Here is a 14,868-nt window from a genome sequence, read left to right on the forward strand (position 1 = left end):
TGCAGTCAGTGGCCATCTACTATGCTAAGCGAGGGAATTCGGGGAATACAGTTTATGTGCTAGAATAACCTCACATTCCCGTAATTTCCTGGGTGGCACAGGTGCCATTTGTGCAGATTCCTGTGGATGAGGATGAAGAAATCGTTATCATCAACAAGGAGGCAAGGAGGAGAAAGTTGAGAAAGGCTTGATACTCAACAGTGTACAGAAAAGAGAATGTGTGTGTTTCCCTAGGCTATGATAGGACAAAATGTTCCTAAGAGGTAGAGAAGAGAAACAGGGCAACCAGCCAGATACCAGTCCAGAGTATGTGCAGGAAACATTTTGGTAGATGAGGTCAGGACTCTGTGAGCTCATATGCATACGAGCTCTTCAACGTAACCAACATCTAAATCACAATAAATGTTTAGTTTTGCATCTAGGTATTTAGAAGCATTAAGATTGACAGTGAAACATTTTTGGCTTTCTTCCAACAGAGTAGTATATAACTATGGCTTTAATAGCAAGTTTGCTTAAATTTTAGGGGAGCAGATTTTTGAAAAGTATCTGTCATTTCCTATATGTAAAATTTTAACTTCAGTCCTCTAGCAACTGGCACTAGGATCCTCCGTATCAAAGGGCATGTTTCTCTTCCAGAATTGAAACTGAAAACAAGGGCAAGCCTCCTGGTGTCCCATATGAAATTGGATCATAAGCCAGAGTAGTGCTTTTCCAACATGTACACATGCTGAAATTCCCTGGGGGGAGCTTCAGAAATCCTGACTACTGTGCCCCATCCCAAAGATGGGATTTAATTGCTGTGGGGTGTGGCCAAGGTTTGGGATTTTGAAAGATCCGCAGGCTATTCTAAGGGGCAGGCAAGTTTAGGAACCACGGAGCTACTGATTTTGAGCATCTGTTTGAAACCTCAAACCTCTGGATGGTGTAGAATTTGGGTTTATGCATTAAAGTTTAAGTTGAGACAATGAGATCAGTTTGATTGGATTTATCAAGTTGTGACCAACCTGGGTAGGGACCTTATTTACATAAAATCATAGCAATTGATGAGAAAGTCAGTCGAGGTAGCTATGTACACAAAGTCACATACACACAAATTATTAATGTTCAAAACAACAGGATTTTAAAGCAATTTTGTCAAATTGAGTATAGATCTCCAATTAGAGTTGCCCGATAAAACACAGGGCTCCCAGTTAAATCTTAATTTCAGATCAACAAATAATTCATTAATATAAGTATCTCCCATGCAGTACTTGGGACATTTTTATACCAAATGCTGTTTGTTGATTTAAACTTCAAGTTTAACTGCATGCCTTGTGCTTTTATTTGCTAAATGTGACAACCCTGCCCCAATTTTAAAGGACTGACCTGAGCACTAATTCAGTCTAGTAGGACACCTCAGGACCAAAATTAACCTTAGCCTCTTGCTCATTATGTATTCTATTTTCTGAATTGCACTGCCTGGGTAACTACCTCAAGCTCTACCCGACTTTGTCTGCGCTGAGGGTCAACTGTACCTTATTCTGTCTCTTCTGTCTTCTCCGGAGCCGCAGGAGCTCCTTGTGTTGTCTGGAGACAAAGTTCACAGCCGCGTACTCCAGTAAGGCAGCAAACACAAACAGAAGGCACACCGCCATCCAGATGTCAATCGCTTTCACATAGGAAACCTGAAAGAGAGAGAGAGAGAGAGACAGAGGAGGGGGGCACTGTGAAAACTCGTGGAGAAATTGGGCTCCTCATGTTGTGAGAAGCAGAACACTTCATTTTCCTTCATCAAGGATTTTCTCTCCTTTCCTTAAGAGAGAGCTTAAGCATTTTCCTTTCTACTTTGCAGACTCGGGCTGAGCAGTGAAAATGACATGCCCTTTGCCCCAGGCCTTTTGTTCCGTCTCTCTCAGTATAAGCCCATCTGCTCAAGTAGCCTCATCCCTGAGACCAGCTCCAAAGATGACTACAAGAATTTCCTTAATGGAAAAAAAAAAGAAAAAACAAAATTTTGAAGCTGCTTATTTCCTTCCATTTTTTCTTAATATTTAAAAACTAGTATAATTAAGATCATTCCAAAACCTGGATGAGAAAGAAGCTATGTGTTGGCTTTGGACCCTTCAAAAACCCATTTGTAATTTCCATCAATCTATTGATCCTGACAATGAAAACACATTTCTAATGGTTTTAAACTATCACAATTCAAAAATATTCAACCCAGGTAAAACATCAGGGCTCTGGTCTTGGGAAGGGATCTGGTTAAAAAGGAAATTTTATAACATTTCAATGGTTGGCTGAGTGTTCAGTATCCCTTAAAATTTGAGAAATCAGATGCTGAAAGCAAATAGTTTTTACTTGCAATGGAAAGTGCCCCTCACCTTCACCTCGTTCCCACTTATTTTTTAAAAATAACTAGATGGTGTTGTAACCTACTGGACCCCAGACTACAAAGGATACTTACCAAACTGCTAGCTGAATATGTACTATCTAACTCTAAATTTTATTAAAAAGATTTATCTATTTATTTGAGAGAGAGAGCAAGGGAGAGCACAAGAGCAATGGAGGGGCAGAGGGACAGGGAGAAAAGCAGACTTCCTGCTGAGAGGGAGCCCGCAGTGCTCGATCTCAGGACCCTGAAATCATGACCTGAGCCGAAATCAAGAGTCAGACACTTAACCGACTGAGCCACCCAGGCACCCCACTGTAACTTTTTTTTAAAGACTTATTTATGTGAGAGAGAGCAAGCGCGAGAGCATGCGTTGGGGGGTGGGCAGAGGGAGAGGGAGAGAGAGAATCTCTAGTACACTCTCCCCTGAGCATGGAGTCCGACGTGGGGCTCAATCCCATGACCCTGAGATCACGACCTGAGCCAAAATCAAGAGTCCAGTGCTTAGCCAACTGAGCCACCCAGGCGCCCCTAGCTCTAACTTTTAAATAGGGTTTCCAATTATTTTGATATCAGACCCTGAGTGTTTACCAGCCAGTACTATAAGCATTTTACCTGCATTTTCTAACCATCACAACAGCTGTATTACCCCCATTTTCTGATGAGGAAACTGGAGAAGGGTTAAATTATTACTCAAGGTCACAGAGCTAGTTAAATGACAGAGCTAAGATTGGAAGTGGATACCAGTCTGACTGGTGGATTTCCACACGCACAAACACACACTAGGATTATACCGTTTGTATCTTACATTTCTCTTTGATCTTTAGAGTGAGCATTTCTTACATCATTTAACTTCCTTCTAAATCATGCTTGCATAATGGTGCAGACCATGATGAATCATTTTGTATTACAGGGCATCTAGGTGATTTGAAGTTCTATTGTTCGCCACTATAAACTTTGGGGCTATGAACATTCTTCCCCTAAAATATTTGGCTGTATCTCTGATTATTTGTCAGATCAGTTTTTAGAGTGGGATTATGGGAATAAATGATAGGAAAACCAGCTTCTGGCTGAGAAAGTTAATAGCAACACAGCAGATGAAAAAGCAGAGGCTCTAGAGTAAGATGCCCCAAGCAGAAAAGAGCGCCCTGTTCCTGACTAACTCTACCATTTTGCCAAATTGTTAAACCTCTTTCTGCCTCCCATCCTTGTCTGTATAATAGGGACAATAATACCTATCTCAGAGTTACGTGGTGAAGATCACTTAATATATGCAAAGTGCTTAGAATAGTGTCTGGCACAGAATAAGTGCTATATAAATGTTTGCAATTATTCGTCTACATAAGGGTGTGATTTTGTTAATGGAGAAATTTCGGAAGAGAGAGAAAGATCAAGGAAAATTAAAAAAATCACCCATGATCCTAATATATTCCAATTCTTATTTTTAAGGTTACCACCTACTTTACACTGTTCGTCTCGGTCAACCTGATCTACTGGTCAGTCCCACATATGTTGTGAGAAAATGGTCCAGCACTTTGTCATCTCCAGCACTTTGAATAGATCACCCTTCCTACCTGGGATGCTTATTCTCATTCTTTCTGATTCACAGACTCCTCAGAATCCTTCAAGACTTGACTCAGATGTTGGCTCACCTGGGAAGCTTCCCCAACCTTCCAGCTTTCTGCCTTCTGGGTTAGGAGCCACTTTTCTTTGCTCTCTCATCATTCTCTATTGAACTTGTCCATTCTTACTCCATGAACTTCCCTGATCCCACCACTAGACCATAAGCAGTTTTTTTTTTTTTTTTTTTTTTTGGACAGGCTCTGTGTATTATTAATCTCTGTATCACCAGCACAGGACCTAGGAAATAGTGAGTAAGCATTAGATATGTGGGATGGATGGATGGATAAATCAGTGATTGAATGACAGAAGGAATGATGGAAATATCAGGCCATCTTTCCATCTTTGTATTAAATTTCAACAATTCTACACTATGTAACATTACCCACAGTTGCATGTATTTGATATTTCTAGGAGTGGACTGTTAGTGGATTTTAATTCTCTCAGCACACTTAGCATGCCTGGAATGTTTCTTCCCTTAATAAGCAATCATTTGTCTTGTGTTTGCTCTTCTGGAGCAATCCTGTTCCACTGTAATTTGTCTTATAGTTGCTCTTCTGGAGCAATCCTGTTCTCCTGTAATAACGGAACATTACCAATCACAGCATTCCCAGTTATATATTATTCAGAAGGCCCGTAAATGTTTTAAGACCCAATAATGAGAGGAATTTGTCAGTGCCTGAGATATGTCCATACCACAAGCTAAGTCCAATAGAGCTGACCATCAGTCCTCCCCTTCCTGGTGTTTATAGCATTTAGTAATTTGTAAACCTTTCCCCCATCTTGTTCTGGTCATCAGCAGGCCAAGCACGTATTCGGCTTCTTTTATAGCTGCTCATAAATGAGTCCTTTCAGTCTCTTAATCATTTTGGTTGGTCTCTGAGTTTCCTCCAAATCATGAACATCTTTCCAGCACTGAAGTGCTGGCATTAAATGCATTATTCACACGGATTTAGAGGGTGTTGTGAGACATCTATTACATGTGATGTGATGTCCCTTGGTGCTAGTCTCTGAGGATTGAAATGCCTTTTTGTTGCTTTTACCCAGCTCTGATGTCAGATTCTCTCTCTTTGGCTGCTAATCCCTAGATGTTGTTAGCTCACATCTTCCCCTGTCACATTCTTTTTATGATTCTTGGGCTTACATGATTGCTTCCTGAACTACTTTACTACAGTCTTGCAAAAAATAGATTTCAAAGGTAATTAAGCTCTCAAAATGCTATTATGACTCACTGAGTTGGTATCTTTCCAGGCATATTTAATTCAGGAAAATAAACATTGAGGGCCTACTGTGTGGAAGGCACTATACGAGGTGCTGGTGGGAGGTGGGGCAGAAGATACAAGGATAACTGAGATGCACATTGATACTGCCCAGATTATACTTCAGAGGACCCCGTTCACACTGTGCTCCAGAAAGTGTCATTCCCATACGTCACAGAGAAGCAAATTAGGGCTTATGGATCAAATCTGGCCCACCACATGTTTTAGAAATAAAGTTTTATTGGGACACAGCCATACTCATTCATTTACATATTATCTATGGCTGCTTTTACACTAAAATGGCACAGTTGAGTAGTTGTGACAGAGCCCATATGGCCTGCAAAAACCTCAAATACTTACTATGAGGTCCTTTACAGAAAACATCTGCTATCCCCTGACCTAGACTGTAGCGTTGTCTGGTTTGTCCTGGGGTTATACATCACAGTAGCACTGCTTGGTGCTTGAGAAATTCCTGGTCTACTGAGGGACACAGTCAAGTGAACATATAACTGATACACAGTAGATGGTCCCCTGTGTCAAGGTAGAAGAAAGACCAAAAGGCTGTTGGAATATGGGGAGGTTGATGTTGACAGGGAAGATCAGAAAAGGCTTCATTCTTCAGTGATGTGACATTTGACTTAGGGTTTGTGGAAAGCTGGGACTTTGGTGGGTGGAAACAGCTATAGAAGCAAAGCCATGAAGATGGGAGAGTAGGTGGGCTTAGGGATCGCGAACAGCCTCATAACCAGGATATGCTAGGTACCTGGGAAGTGCATGGTGGGGTGTGAACAGATAGGCTGGGCCAGCACATCGAAGGCCAGGCCAAGGGGTTTGGGTGTCGGACTGCTCTTAAAAATAAGCTAATGTGGTTTTGAGGTGGGTATAGATGTGTAAGTCCTTTTCTAATTATCCTGGTGTTTTTTTGTCTTCAAAAGCCAGGGTCTTAGCAAAAGCAGATATTTTCCCTCCTTACCAAAATTTGCCTTCCTTCCTCTTGCCACTTTCAACTCTACACAAGGCCTGTTTTCTTCCAAGCATTCTAACATCTCTGAATCCTTTGCTGGATCTTCTTCTATTTGTAATTTGTGTTCCTTGAGCTCTACCTCTTTGATTTTTCCTTCTGTCTTCATGTCCTCAATGAATTCATCCACTCCTATAGTTTTCTTCTTGTTCGTGTGTGTGTGTGTGTGTGTGTGTGTGTGTGTGTCCATGTCTGTGTCCGTCCTATAGCAGAGACTGGCCAAGTTCTCATGAATCCCACTTCCTTTTCCTGGAACACCAGTAAGATAGATTTGCCACTTTAGTTGGATCCCCCATGCAATGTGGGCAGAAGTGCTATATGCCACTTCAGGACCTCTAAAATCTCCCATGAGATCCTTATGATTCAGCCCTTCTGCAACCACCTTGGATGTCACTCATTTCAGATGGCAGTGCCCAGAGATGGAAGAAGCCTGGATCCCTAGAAGACCCAGGGCCACCCACTCTACAATGGAGTATAATTTGAATGAGAAATAAACTTTCATTATATTAGGCCACAGAGATTTCAGAATTTTGTGTTTTCAACACTTGCAAATCCATCATTCAGTACTGACTTCTCACCTCTCATTCCTGTGCTAATTCTAAAATGCCTGCAGTTACTATTTGCAAAATCAAACTCATTAAATGCCCCTCCTTCCCTATCATTTGATTTTAATCTTTCTTTCCACTAGCAAATGTAGTTTCACCATTGGTTCTTTACTCACCTTTATCTCTATTATTCAATCTGTTGTGAAAACTCAACATTTCTTTTTCTATTTTTTTTAAAGATTTTATTTATTTGAGAGACAGTGAAAGCGAGAGATCACAGAGCTCTGGAGAGGGAGAAGCAGACTCGCCGCTGAGTGGAGAGCCTGATGTGGGGCTCGATCCCAGGACCCTGGGATCATGACCTGAGCCAGAGGCAGTCGCTTAACCAACTGAGCCACCCAGGTGCCCCAAAACTCAACATTTCTTTCGGCAGAGCACCCTTGGGTTTACTCTTTTCTCTCCATTTTAAAGATGTCACTACAACCCTGGCCATCTGTACTTAAACCTGGTTATTATGACTTCCTGATTGAGCCCCCTGCTCCCTGTATTCAGTTCTTCTCCAAGGCACTTTATCCTTTTGCTTCTGTGAGATTAAATTTAAAATGCCAATTACATTTTGCAACACATCTGCTTAAGAACTGCCAAGGCTGGGGCACCTGGGTGGCTCAGTCGTTAAGCATCTGCCTTCAGCTCGGGTCATGATCCCAGGGTCCTGGGATCGAGCCCCGCATCGGGCTCCCTGCTCCTTGGGAAGCTTGCTTCTCCCTCTGCCAAGGCTGCCTATTATAGGCTCTAGTATCCAAGATCTTTCACCACATGTATCCACCCTAGTTAATCAATCTTATTCCACTCTTTCCTAACATGAACCTTGTACTTTGTTTAAGCAATTCTGTTTATCCCTGACGGGGCCAAGTCCATTCCTACTGAGAACCCCAGTGGTTCATAAATGGGTGTGATTTTGCACCCCAGGGGGCATGTGGCAATGTTTGTGTCACACACACACACACAATGGGTTTTCACAACCAGGGGGAGGTGCTACTGGTGTCTGGGATGTTGAGGTCAGGAATGCTGCTAACTATCTTATAATGCACAGAACAACCCCCACAATGAAGAATTATCCAACCCAAAATGTCAATAATTCTGAGGTTGATAAACTCTGAGATGGAGAAAGCAAAAACTCCCCAAGCCCAGGCATCTATATCTAGTCCAGTGGGTCTCCACTGGGGACGATGTTCTGAGAAGACATTTGGCAATTCCTGAAGATGTTTTTGGTTGTCCCAACTGGAGAGTGGGGTTTTGCCACTGGCTTCTAGTGGTTAGAGGCCAGGGATACTGCTATAAATGCCCAACAATGCATAACACCCTCCCCATGACCTAGAATTCCCCAGCTCCAAATGTTAATAGTGTTAAGGTTGAGAAAACCTGGCCTATATATTTCTGCCAGCATAGAAACTCTTCCTGCCTTTCCTCTACCTGTTTATTTCCAGAGAATTCCTCAAGGAGTAGCTCAAACTCCATCTCCAGAGTGATGCTTTCTCTGCCCATTCTAGTCCACGGTGGTCTTGCCCATCTTTCGGGTTTGTATTATACTTAAAGTTAGGATCGTACAGTTTAGTCTTTGCTTCATGTATGCAGGTTTTATCCACCCAACTAAAGTATATGATACTGGAGGATAAAGACCCAGTAATGTCTTTTGTATCTATGCCAGCAAGGACAAGTCTTTGAGCATACCATAAGTGCACCATAGTTTCTGTTGATTGGCAAGTTATCCAAGCCATATATAATTTCAGATTCCTTTCACAATCAATGCTTTATATGAAGGATCAGCTACCAAAACAAAAATGAGAACAACAAAAACTAAAAGGAAAAAATTCGCTTTGGTCTTTATAGATGATGATATCCAGACTACTCTTTATTTGCATTAAGGGAAAGAAGCATACTTATTATTTTCATGACTTCACAATTTATGTAGTTTGCAAACCTATCTGGTGAAAAAGTAGAGCCAGCCAAATGGATTAGATTTGTGTGGCACTAAATAAATGTTGATCTGGTATTCAAACACATCAGTTAGATGGTGGAGTTTAGCTCATTGCTCAATTGTTTTGGCATGTTGACATTTCTTAGAGATATTTTGCATCACTGTTCTTTTCAAGACTGTTTTGGCAATTTTTTGAAAACTTAGGCAAGTTTTCTTGAGTTACATTTTTTATTAATAATCTACTCAGATCCAAAAAAAAAAAAAATAATCTACTCAGATCCATTTCAAAAGGGAAAATCAAGCCATGAATTTATTTAATTTAGTCCCATAATTTGTTTTGTTTGTATTCAAAAACTACACCATATTCCATGTCATGAAGCTGGTTGTTTACAGGGTTGGGCCATTTTCTACCCAGGGTTTATCCTCTGCACAGAAGAGTGAATCATCATTGTATGAGGTTTGCCTGAATGTCCTTACAGCTTGGACGCCGTCTCCATCCTTCATGGGCAGGTCACTCGCCTGTGACAATTTGTCAACAAAAATATATCCACCTTCTCAGCTTCTGGGCTGACCTCAGAGAGCTGTGACATTCCTCCGGCAGACAAGCAAGGAGGGTTAGTTATGAACACATACAGAGAGAAGTTCTCTACAGTAGAGAAAAATCACAAATGACTATGATCAACCAAGTAGTAGTTTTTTTTTTAAAGCAGGCTCCATGCCCAGTGTGCAGCCCAACTTAGGGCTTAACTCACCCTGAGATCAAGACCTGAGCTGAGATCAAGAGTCAGACGCTTAACCCACTAAGCCTATTTTTTAATGGAAAAAAGACAAAATGGATTCATAGGGCAATCTCAAAATACTAAGATATTTTTCTTTCTTTAAGTGGAATGGTCTCTCACACCCACCTGCCTGAGTCAATGTTTATTCTCAAACTATACATACAAACCATTGCTAAACCAGAATAGAAGCTTTTCTGCTATGTACAGTACAATTGCTTCTTACCTAATTTAGAAGGCAAATTTTTAATTAACCCTTGTTAATGCAGCTGTTGAAATGAAGGGTACCTGTTGGTCACAGTAGCCTGACTTGCGCTTTCATTACGTGAAACAGAAGTCTTTAGTAACTCCAATGAACTTGTCTTTCATTCAGTGCCATGAAACATACCACCACTCTCTCCATCTCCATTTTATGGGGGAAAAATAATTTTATCAAATGCACATCTAAATCTTATACAGCTGTAATCAACAATAGAGGAAATGAGAATTCTGGTTTTGATTTTCTGTTTCGATTCTTACCTACATTCAGTCACTGTAAAAATATCATCAGAAAAAAATATAGATAGTTGAATTAATCCTAGTGCCAAAGATTCATGGCGTTGTACAATTTTATCTTTATAATTTCACTGCCAAGTTGCCATTTTTATTGCCTAATTAAAGAGCTCACATCTGCTGTTTAATGCCAGGAAAATCAGATTTCCTTGGCAGAGAGGGATGGAGGCAGCACCAAGTACCTGGCCCATCCCAGTGTCACTACCCCTGCCCCATTTTCTCTCTACGTCTTACGCTCTTGCTGGGTTCTGGGTAGAATATTGAGTAAACACTCTCGTGAAAGTGCTGTTTGCAGAAACAGCCATTGGGTGGCAGTGCTTCCAAGCCTGGTATCTGCAGGAGGCAACTAGAAAAAATGGTACTCCTACAATCACAGAACTTTCATAAGGACAAACCTGAACAACCTTCAGGGACCAATTCGTTTGTTGGGTGGCACACAGGCCTAGGTAGCTGATTATTTCCAAAGATGAATAAGTTTCTCTCCATTATGGTGGTCAGCAAACTGTTCAAAGTAGCTTGCCAAAACCTACTACCTACGTGAGTTTTTATGGGTGGAGAGGTTAAGAGAAGGGTAGAACTGCCAGCCCCAGAATATACAAGGACTATTAGGTGGTATCCACTTTTAGAGGCACCAGAGGGACACCCTGTGGCAAGGCACCCCTAAGTCTCTCAGCCTTCTGAAAATGTAGGCATCTGGGGAGGATGCCAGTGCTGAGTAGGTGTAGGCTTTTCATCGTCCCACAGCAATCATGATGGTGGACTCCTGATTCATGCCCACGTCTGAGACGATCAGTAGGTAAGAGAGGTGAGGAATGGGTGATTCTGGACTATAAAATGGTGGCAGTCTGAGAAACCCAGTTCAACCCACAATTATAGAGAAGCCATTTCCTCAAGAACACCTAGAATCCTTCCATGACTTCGGGGTACAAGAGACTTCTCCCCATGCTGACCTTCCCCACAATGTACCTGAATCCTCTGAGCACTGGGGTGCTACATCCTGGGGATAAGGAAAAGTATTCTTTTGGTAGAAGGACAAAGACTATTTCACAGCTGAGGACATAGTGTGAGATGATAATTGAATGGCAGAGTGCGTGGTAGCTGAGAAGTTTACCATCCAAATCCTGGCTTCTGTCCTGGTTTAACATCAGCTTTGTACTTGCATGTGAGCTCCTGTGGAGGCAGCAGGCCAGTGAGGATGTCTCCATGATAGAACCTTGACAGAAACCTTCCCTTCTTGGCTTGACACTCTGAGCACTCCTGCCTGGTGCATGCTAATCTAAAGCTCCCGAAGCTATTCAGCTGCCTACTGTTTCATACCATTCAAAGTAAAACTGAAATGGAAAAATCTCAGGCCCCCATCAAGTTCCAGGTTACATGTGTGGAGGAGAAAACAAGAAAAGGAGCTACAGGTCCATCAGGGGTTGAGAATTAACTGATACAAAAGCCACTGGCTGGGCTGGTGATTTCACTTTTTGCTACTGTAAATTACCAAAGAGCTGCCCTCTACTGTATCTATTTCCTGTAGCCTAGCACCATTTTTTTAAAGATTTTATTTATTTATTTTGACAGAGAGAGACAGCGAAAGAGGAAACACAAGCAGGGCGAGTGGGAGAGGGAGAAGCAGACTTCCCGCCGAGCAGAGAGCCTGACGTGGGGCTTGATCCCAGGACCCTGGGATCATGACCTGAGCCGAAGGCAGACACTTAATGACTGAGCCGCCCAGGCGCCCCAGTAGCCTAGCAGCATTTTGATGCAAGTCAGCTCTATGACTCTCTCCTCACCAAAAAAACCAGAAGCACAAAACACCAGCTAATAATTAGATACTTATTTGCAATAGATACTAGCCTGCAGGAGTCTGTCAGTAATTAAAAAAGAAAAGAAAAGAAGCCTCTTGAATAAAATGACAAAAATAGATGGGTAAGCTCTTTGAAGAAATAAAAAAATAAAGTCCCCACCATCAGGAAGCATTATTATTATATTTCAATATGGAAATGTACAGATGAGTAAAAACAACAAATTGTAAATGTGAAAAGATTTTGGTAGAACTCATTGAGCACACCAGTTTCTAATATATCAGTTATATATATCTGCTTCAGAGAGTTATGATCAATCTCAGTCCCTTGGTGCCAATCAATCCTGTAGGATTATAGAAACTAAGAGGAGGTAACAGAGCTGTGATGGAGAGAGCAATGAGAAGATGCCAAGGATGTGGGTTTTGGCTTTGCCACTGGCTGGCTTTGCAAACGGGATCACATCACTTCACCTTTCTGGGCCTCGGGTTCCTTCTAGAAATAGAAAAGGCTTGGACGATCATCTTTAAGGCTTCTGCTATTCTATGATTCTGGGGCTCAAGGGAAAGAGAGAGTGATGAGAGGAAACCAAGTCAATAGCAGGATGGAGTCCCAGTCTCAAGGTAGCCTTCTGACCCTCTGCTCTGCTTTCTTACCACCTTCAATGTCACCCATCCAATAATGCATATTCATTGAGCTCTTCTGCGTGCCAGGCAGAACTTGCCTAAGATGGTGACTTCCTTGCTTAGAAACAAATTGCGCTGATGGAAAATATTTACACATGTAAGACCGTGTGTGGCAGATGCTCTAAATTCACCTGCCAATTCAGTGGAAAATTCTCCTGTAAATGGTCAGCAACTTACCTCAAGCCCCTGAACCTCTCCGCTTTTCTGCCTAAGAGATTTTCCTGGTGCTTTAATAACTTTTTTCTACTTGTATGCAAGGAAGCCTAGAACACTCCTAGGGGCAGCTCTCAACCATGGAGGAATGGGATTTGAGTTGGGTAGATAAAGACCTCAGATTTCCCATTATTGGTGGGACAAGTCCAGTGAAAATTCTGTATGGTTTTTTTCAGAGGATCCCCAGCAGGACTGAGCTTTAGTTGCCCTCCATGATAACCAACTCAGTAATACACTTTATTGGCTTTTTCCTTTCCTTGTTTACACTCCCCACTCTCTCATTTGTCCTTCCTGAGACCACCTCCCAAATGAACTATCTGCATCCAAATACTTGTTATATGGCCCACGGTTTACTGAAACAAATGACCCAAACCTAAAACTAGATCAGGGAAACCTGACACAAATATGATGCCTGCCACATCAGGCACCATTTAAAACCAGGATGGCAAACAAACTAACCACACCTCCTCCTGAAAATTCCTTTCTTATTGACAAAAGCCGTATATCTGGCTGGTTTGCACAACATCAATAGGAATGGAGTGTCAATATGGTTCAAAAACCAATCTGGAGAAGTATCAAATCAATTTGGGATCTATTACCCATATAATTTAACACTCATCACTTCCCTTTTTGTTCTACACAGCTAGTTTTGAACTGATCAAATTAGAATTGTGTAACTATAACAAAAACTAATACTTCCTATCAATAATATGCAAGAGTTATTCAGCATATACGAACCCTCTTGGGGTCAGGGAAATAATGAGAGCACCTTATTTGCAGAAATATAATCTGTTCCATGCTAGGTATGATGTTTGTTAGGGAGATTGAGTCACAGCTATATTTTGACCCTATAAGGATGTACATATTGTGAAGGTACAAATTAGTCCTGTTGACAGGGCATCAATTAAAAATGTTAACATCAATTAAAAATGTTAACAACATTACATTAAAAGACCAATGAAGGCTTAGTTTTAATAGCAGCCCCCAATGATTCTTGCCTCCTGGTATTATAACCCTCTCCCCTTGACTGTGAACTGGACCTAGCAACTTGCTTCTAACAAATACATTATGGCAAAAGTGATGGGATGTTACTTTCATTATTAGGTTATAAAAGATAGACTTCCATCTTGCTTGTACTTTCTTTCTTGCTGGCATCTCTCTCTGGCTCTTTTCATGTGCTGGCCTTGGTGGACAGGGCTCCTGGCAAGGAACTGAGGGTGGCACTCAGCCAACAGTCAGTGAGGAACTGAGGCCTCTGTCCAACAACCCAGAAGGAACTGAATCCTGCCAGCAACCCCATGAGTTGGCTTGGAAGTGGATCCTTCTCTAGTTGGGCCTTCATGTGAGACTGCAGTCCTAGCTGACACCTTGATTTCAGCCTCCTGAGAGACCCTGAAACAGAGGTCCCAGCTAAATTTTGCCTGGATTCCTGATCCATAGAAAGTAAAGCTTCAAATGTTGTTTAAGCCACTAAATTTGGTGGTGGTGGTGTATGTGGGGGGGGGGAGTAATTTGTTATTTAGTGATAGTTAACTAATACATGGTGTCTTCAGGAGAGAGCAAGAGGGAGAAGAGAGAAGGAAAGAGAGATAAGTTGTCTATTTTGGGCCTCACAAAGTCAGAATTTGGTAAGATTTTGTGGCTTAGTTTTGGACTTTTTAAAGAGGAAAGTTTAGTTAAAAATAATAGCCAAGGTATCCAGAAGGATATAATTAGCATACGAGAACAAGAACCATAACACATTCATTTTTAATCTATTCACTCAAGCAGGCTCCCTGCTTAAACATATATAAAATAGCTATTCAAAATCAATTTACCTGTGCTGGAGTCCAGGGGTCACCAACTACTGCCCACGAGTTAAATCTGTCCTGTTATTTTCCTTTGTAAATAAAGTTTAATTAGAATGCAGCCATACCCATTCATTTACATATTGTGTGTGGCTCTCTATTTACTACTTACAATGGTAGAGTTGAGTAGTTGCACTAGAGCTCTAACACCTCAGAATGCCTAATTTATTTACTCTCTAGCCCTTTACAGAAAAAAAATTTTGTTGTGAATTC

General features: G+C 41.5%; 1 protein-coding gene across 5 annotated transcripts in view; it reads right to left on the reverse strand.

Moving 5' to 3' along the window:
* GLRA2 (glycine receptor alpha 2) overlaps nt 1-14,868 on the reverse strand; it is a 176,802-nt gene that overhangs the window by 35,704 nt on the left and 126,230 nt on the right. For all 5 annotated transcript variants that reach the window (XM_078063944.1, XM_078063941.1, XM_078063943.1 and 2 more), the window contains one exon: nt 1,515-1,664. In XM_078063944.1, the coding sequence (XP_077920070.1) occupies nt 1,515-1,664 (150 nt within the window). The remainder of the gene's footprint in view (nt 1-1,514; nt 1,665-14,868) is intronic.

Source organism: Halichoerus grypus, chromosome X (assembly GCF_964656455.1).
Source record: "Halichoerus grypus chromosome X, mHalGry1.hap1.1, whole genome shotgun sequence".
In the NCBI taxonomy this organism is placed as follows: domain Eukaryota; kingdom Metazoa; phylum Chordata; class Mammalia; order Carnivora; family Phocidae; genus Halichoerus; species Halichoerus grypus.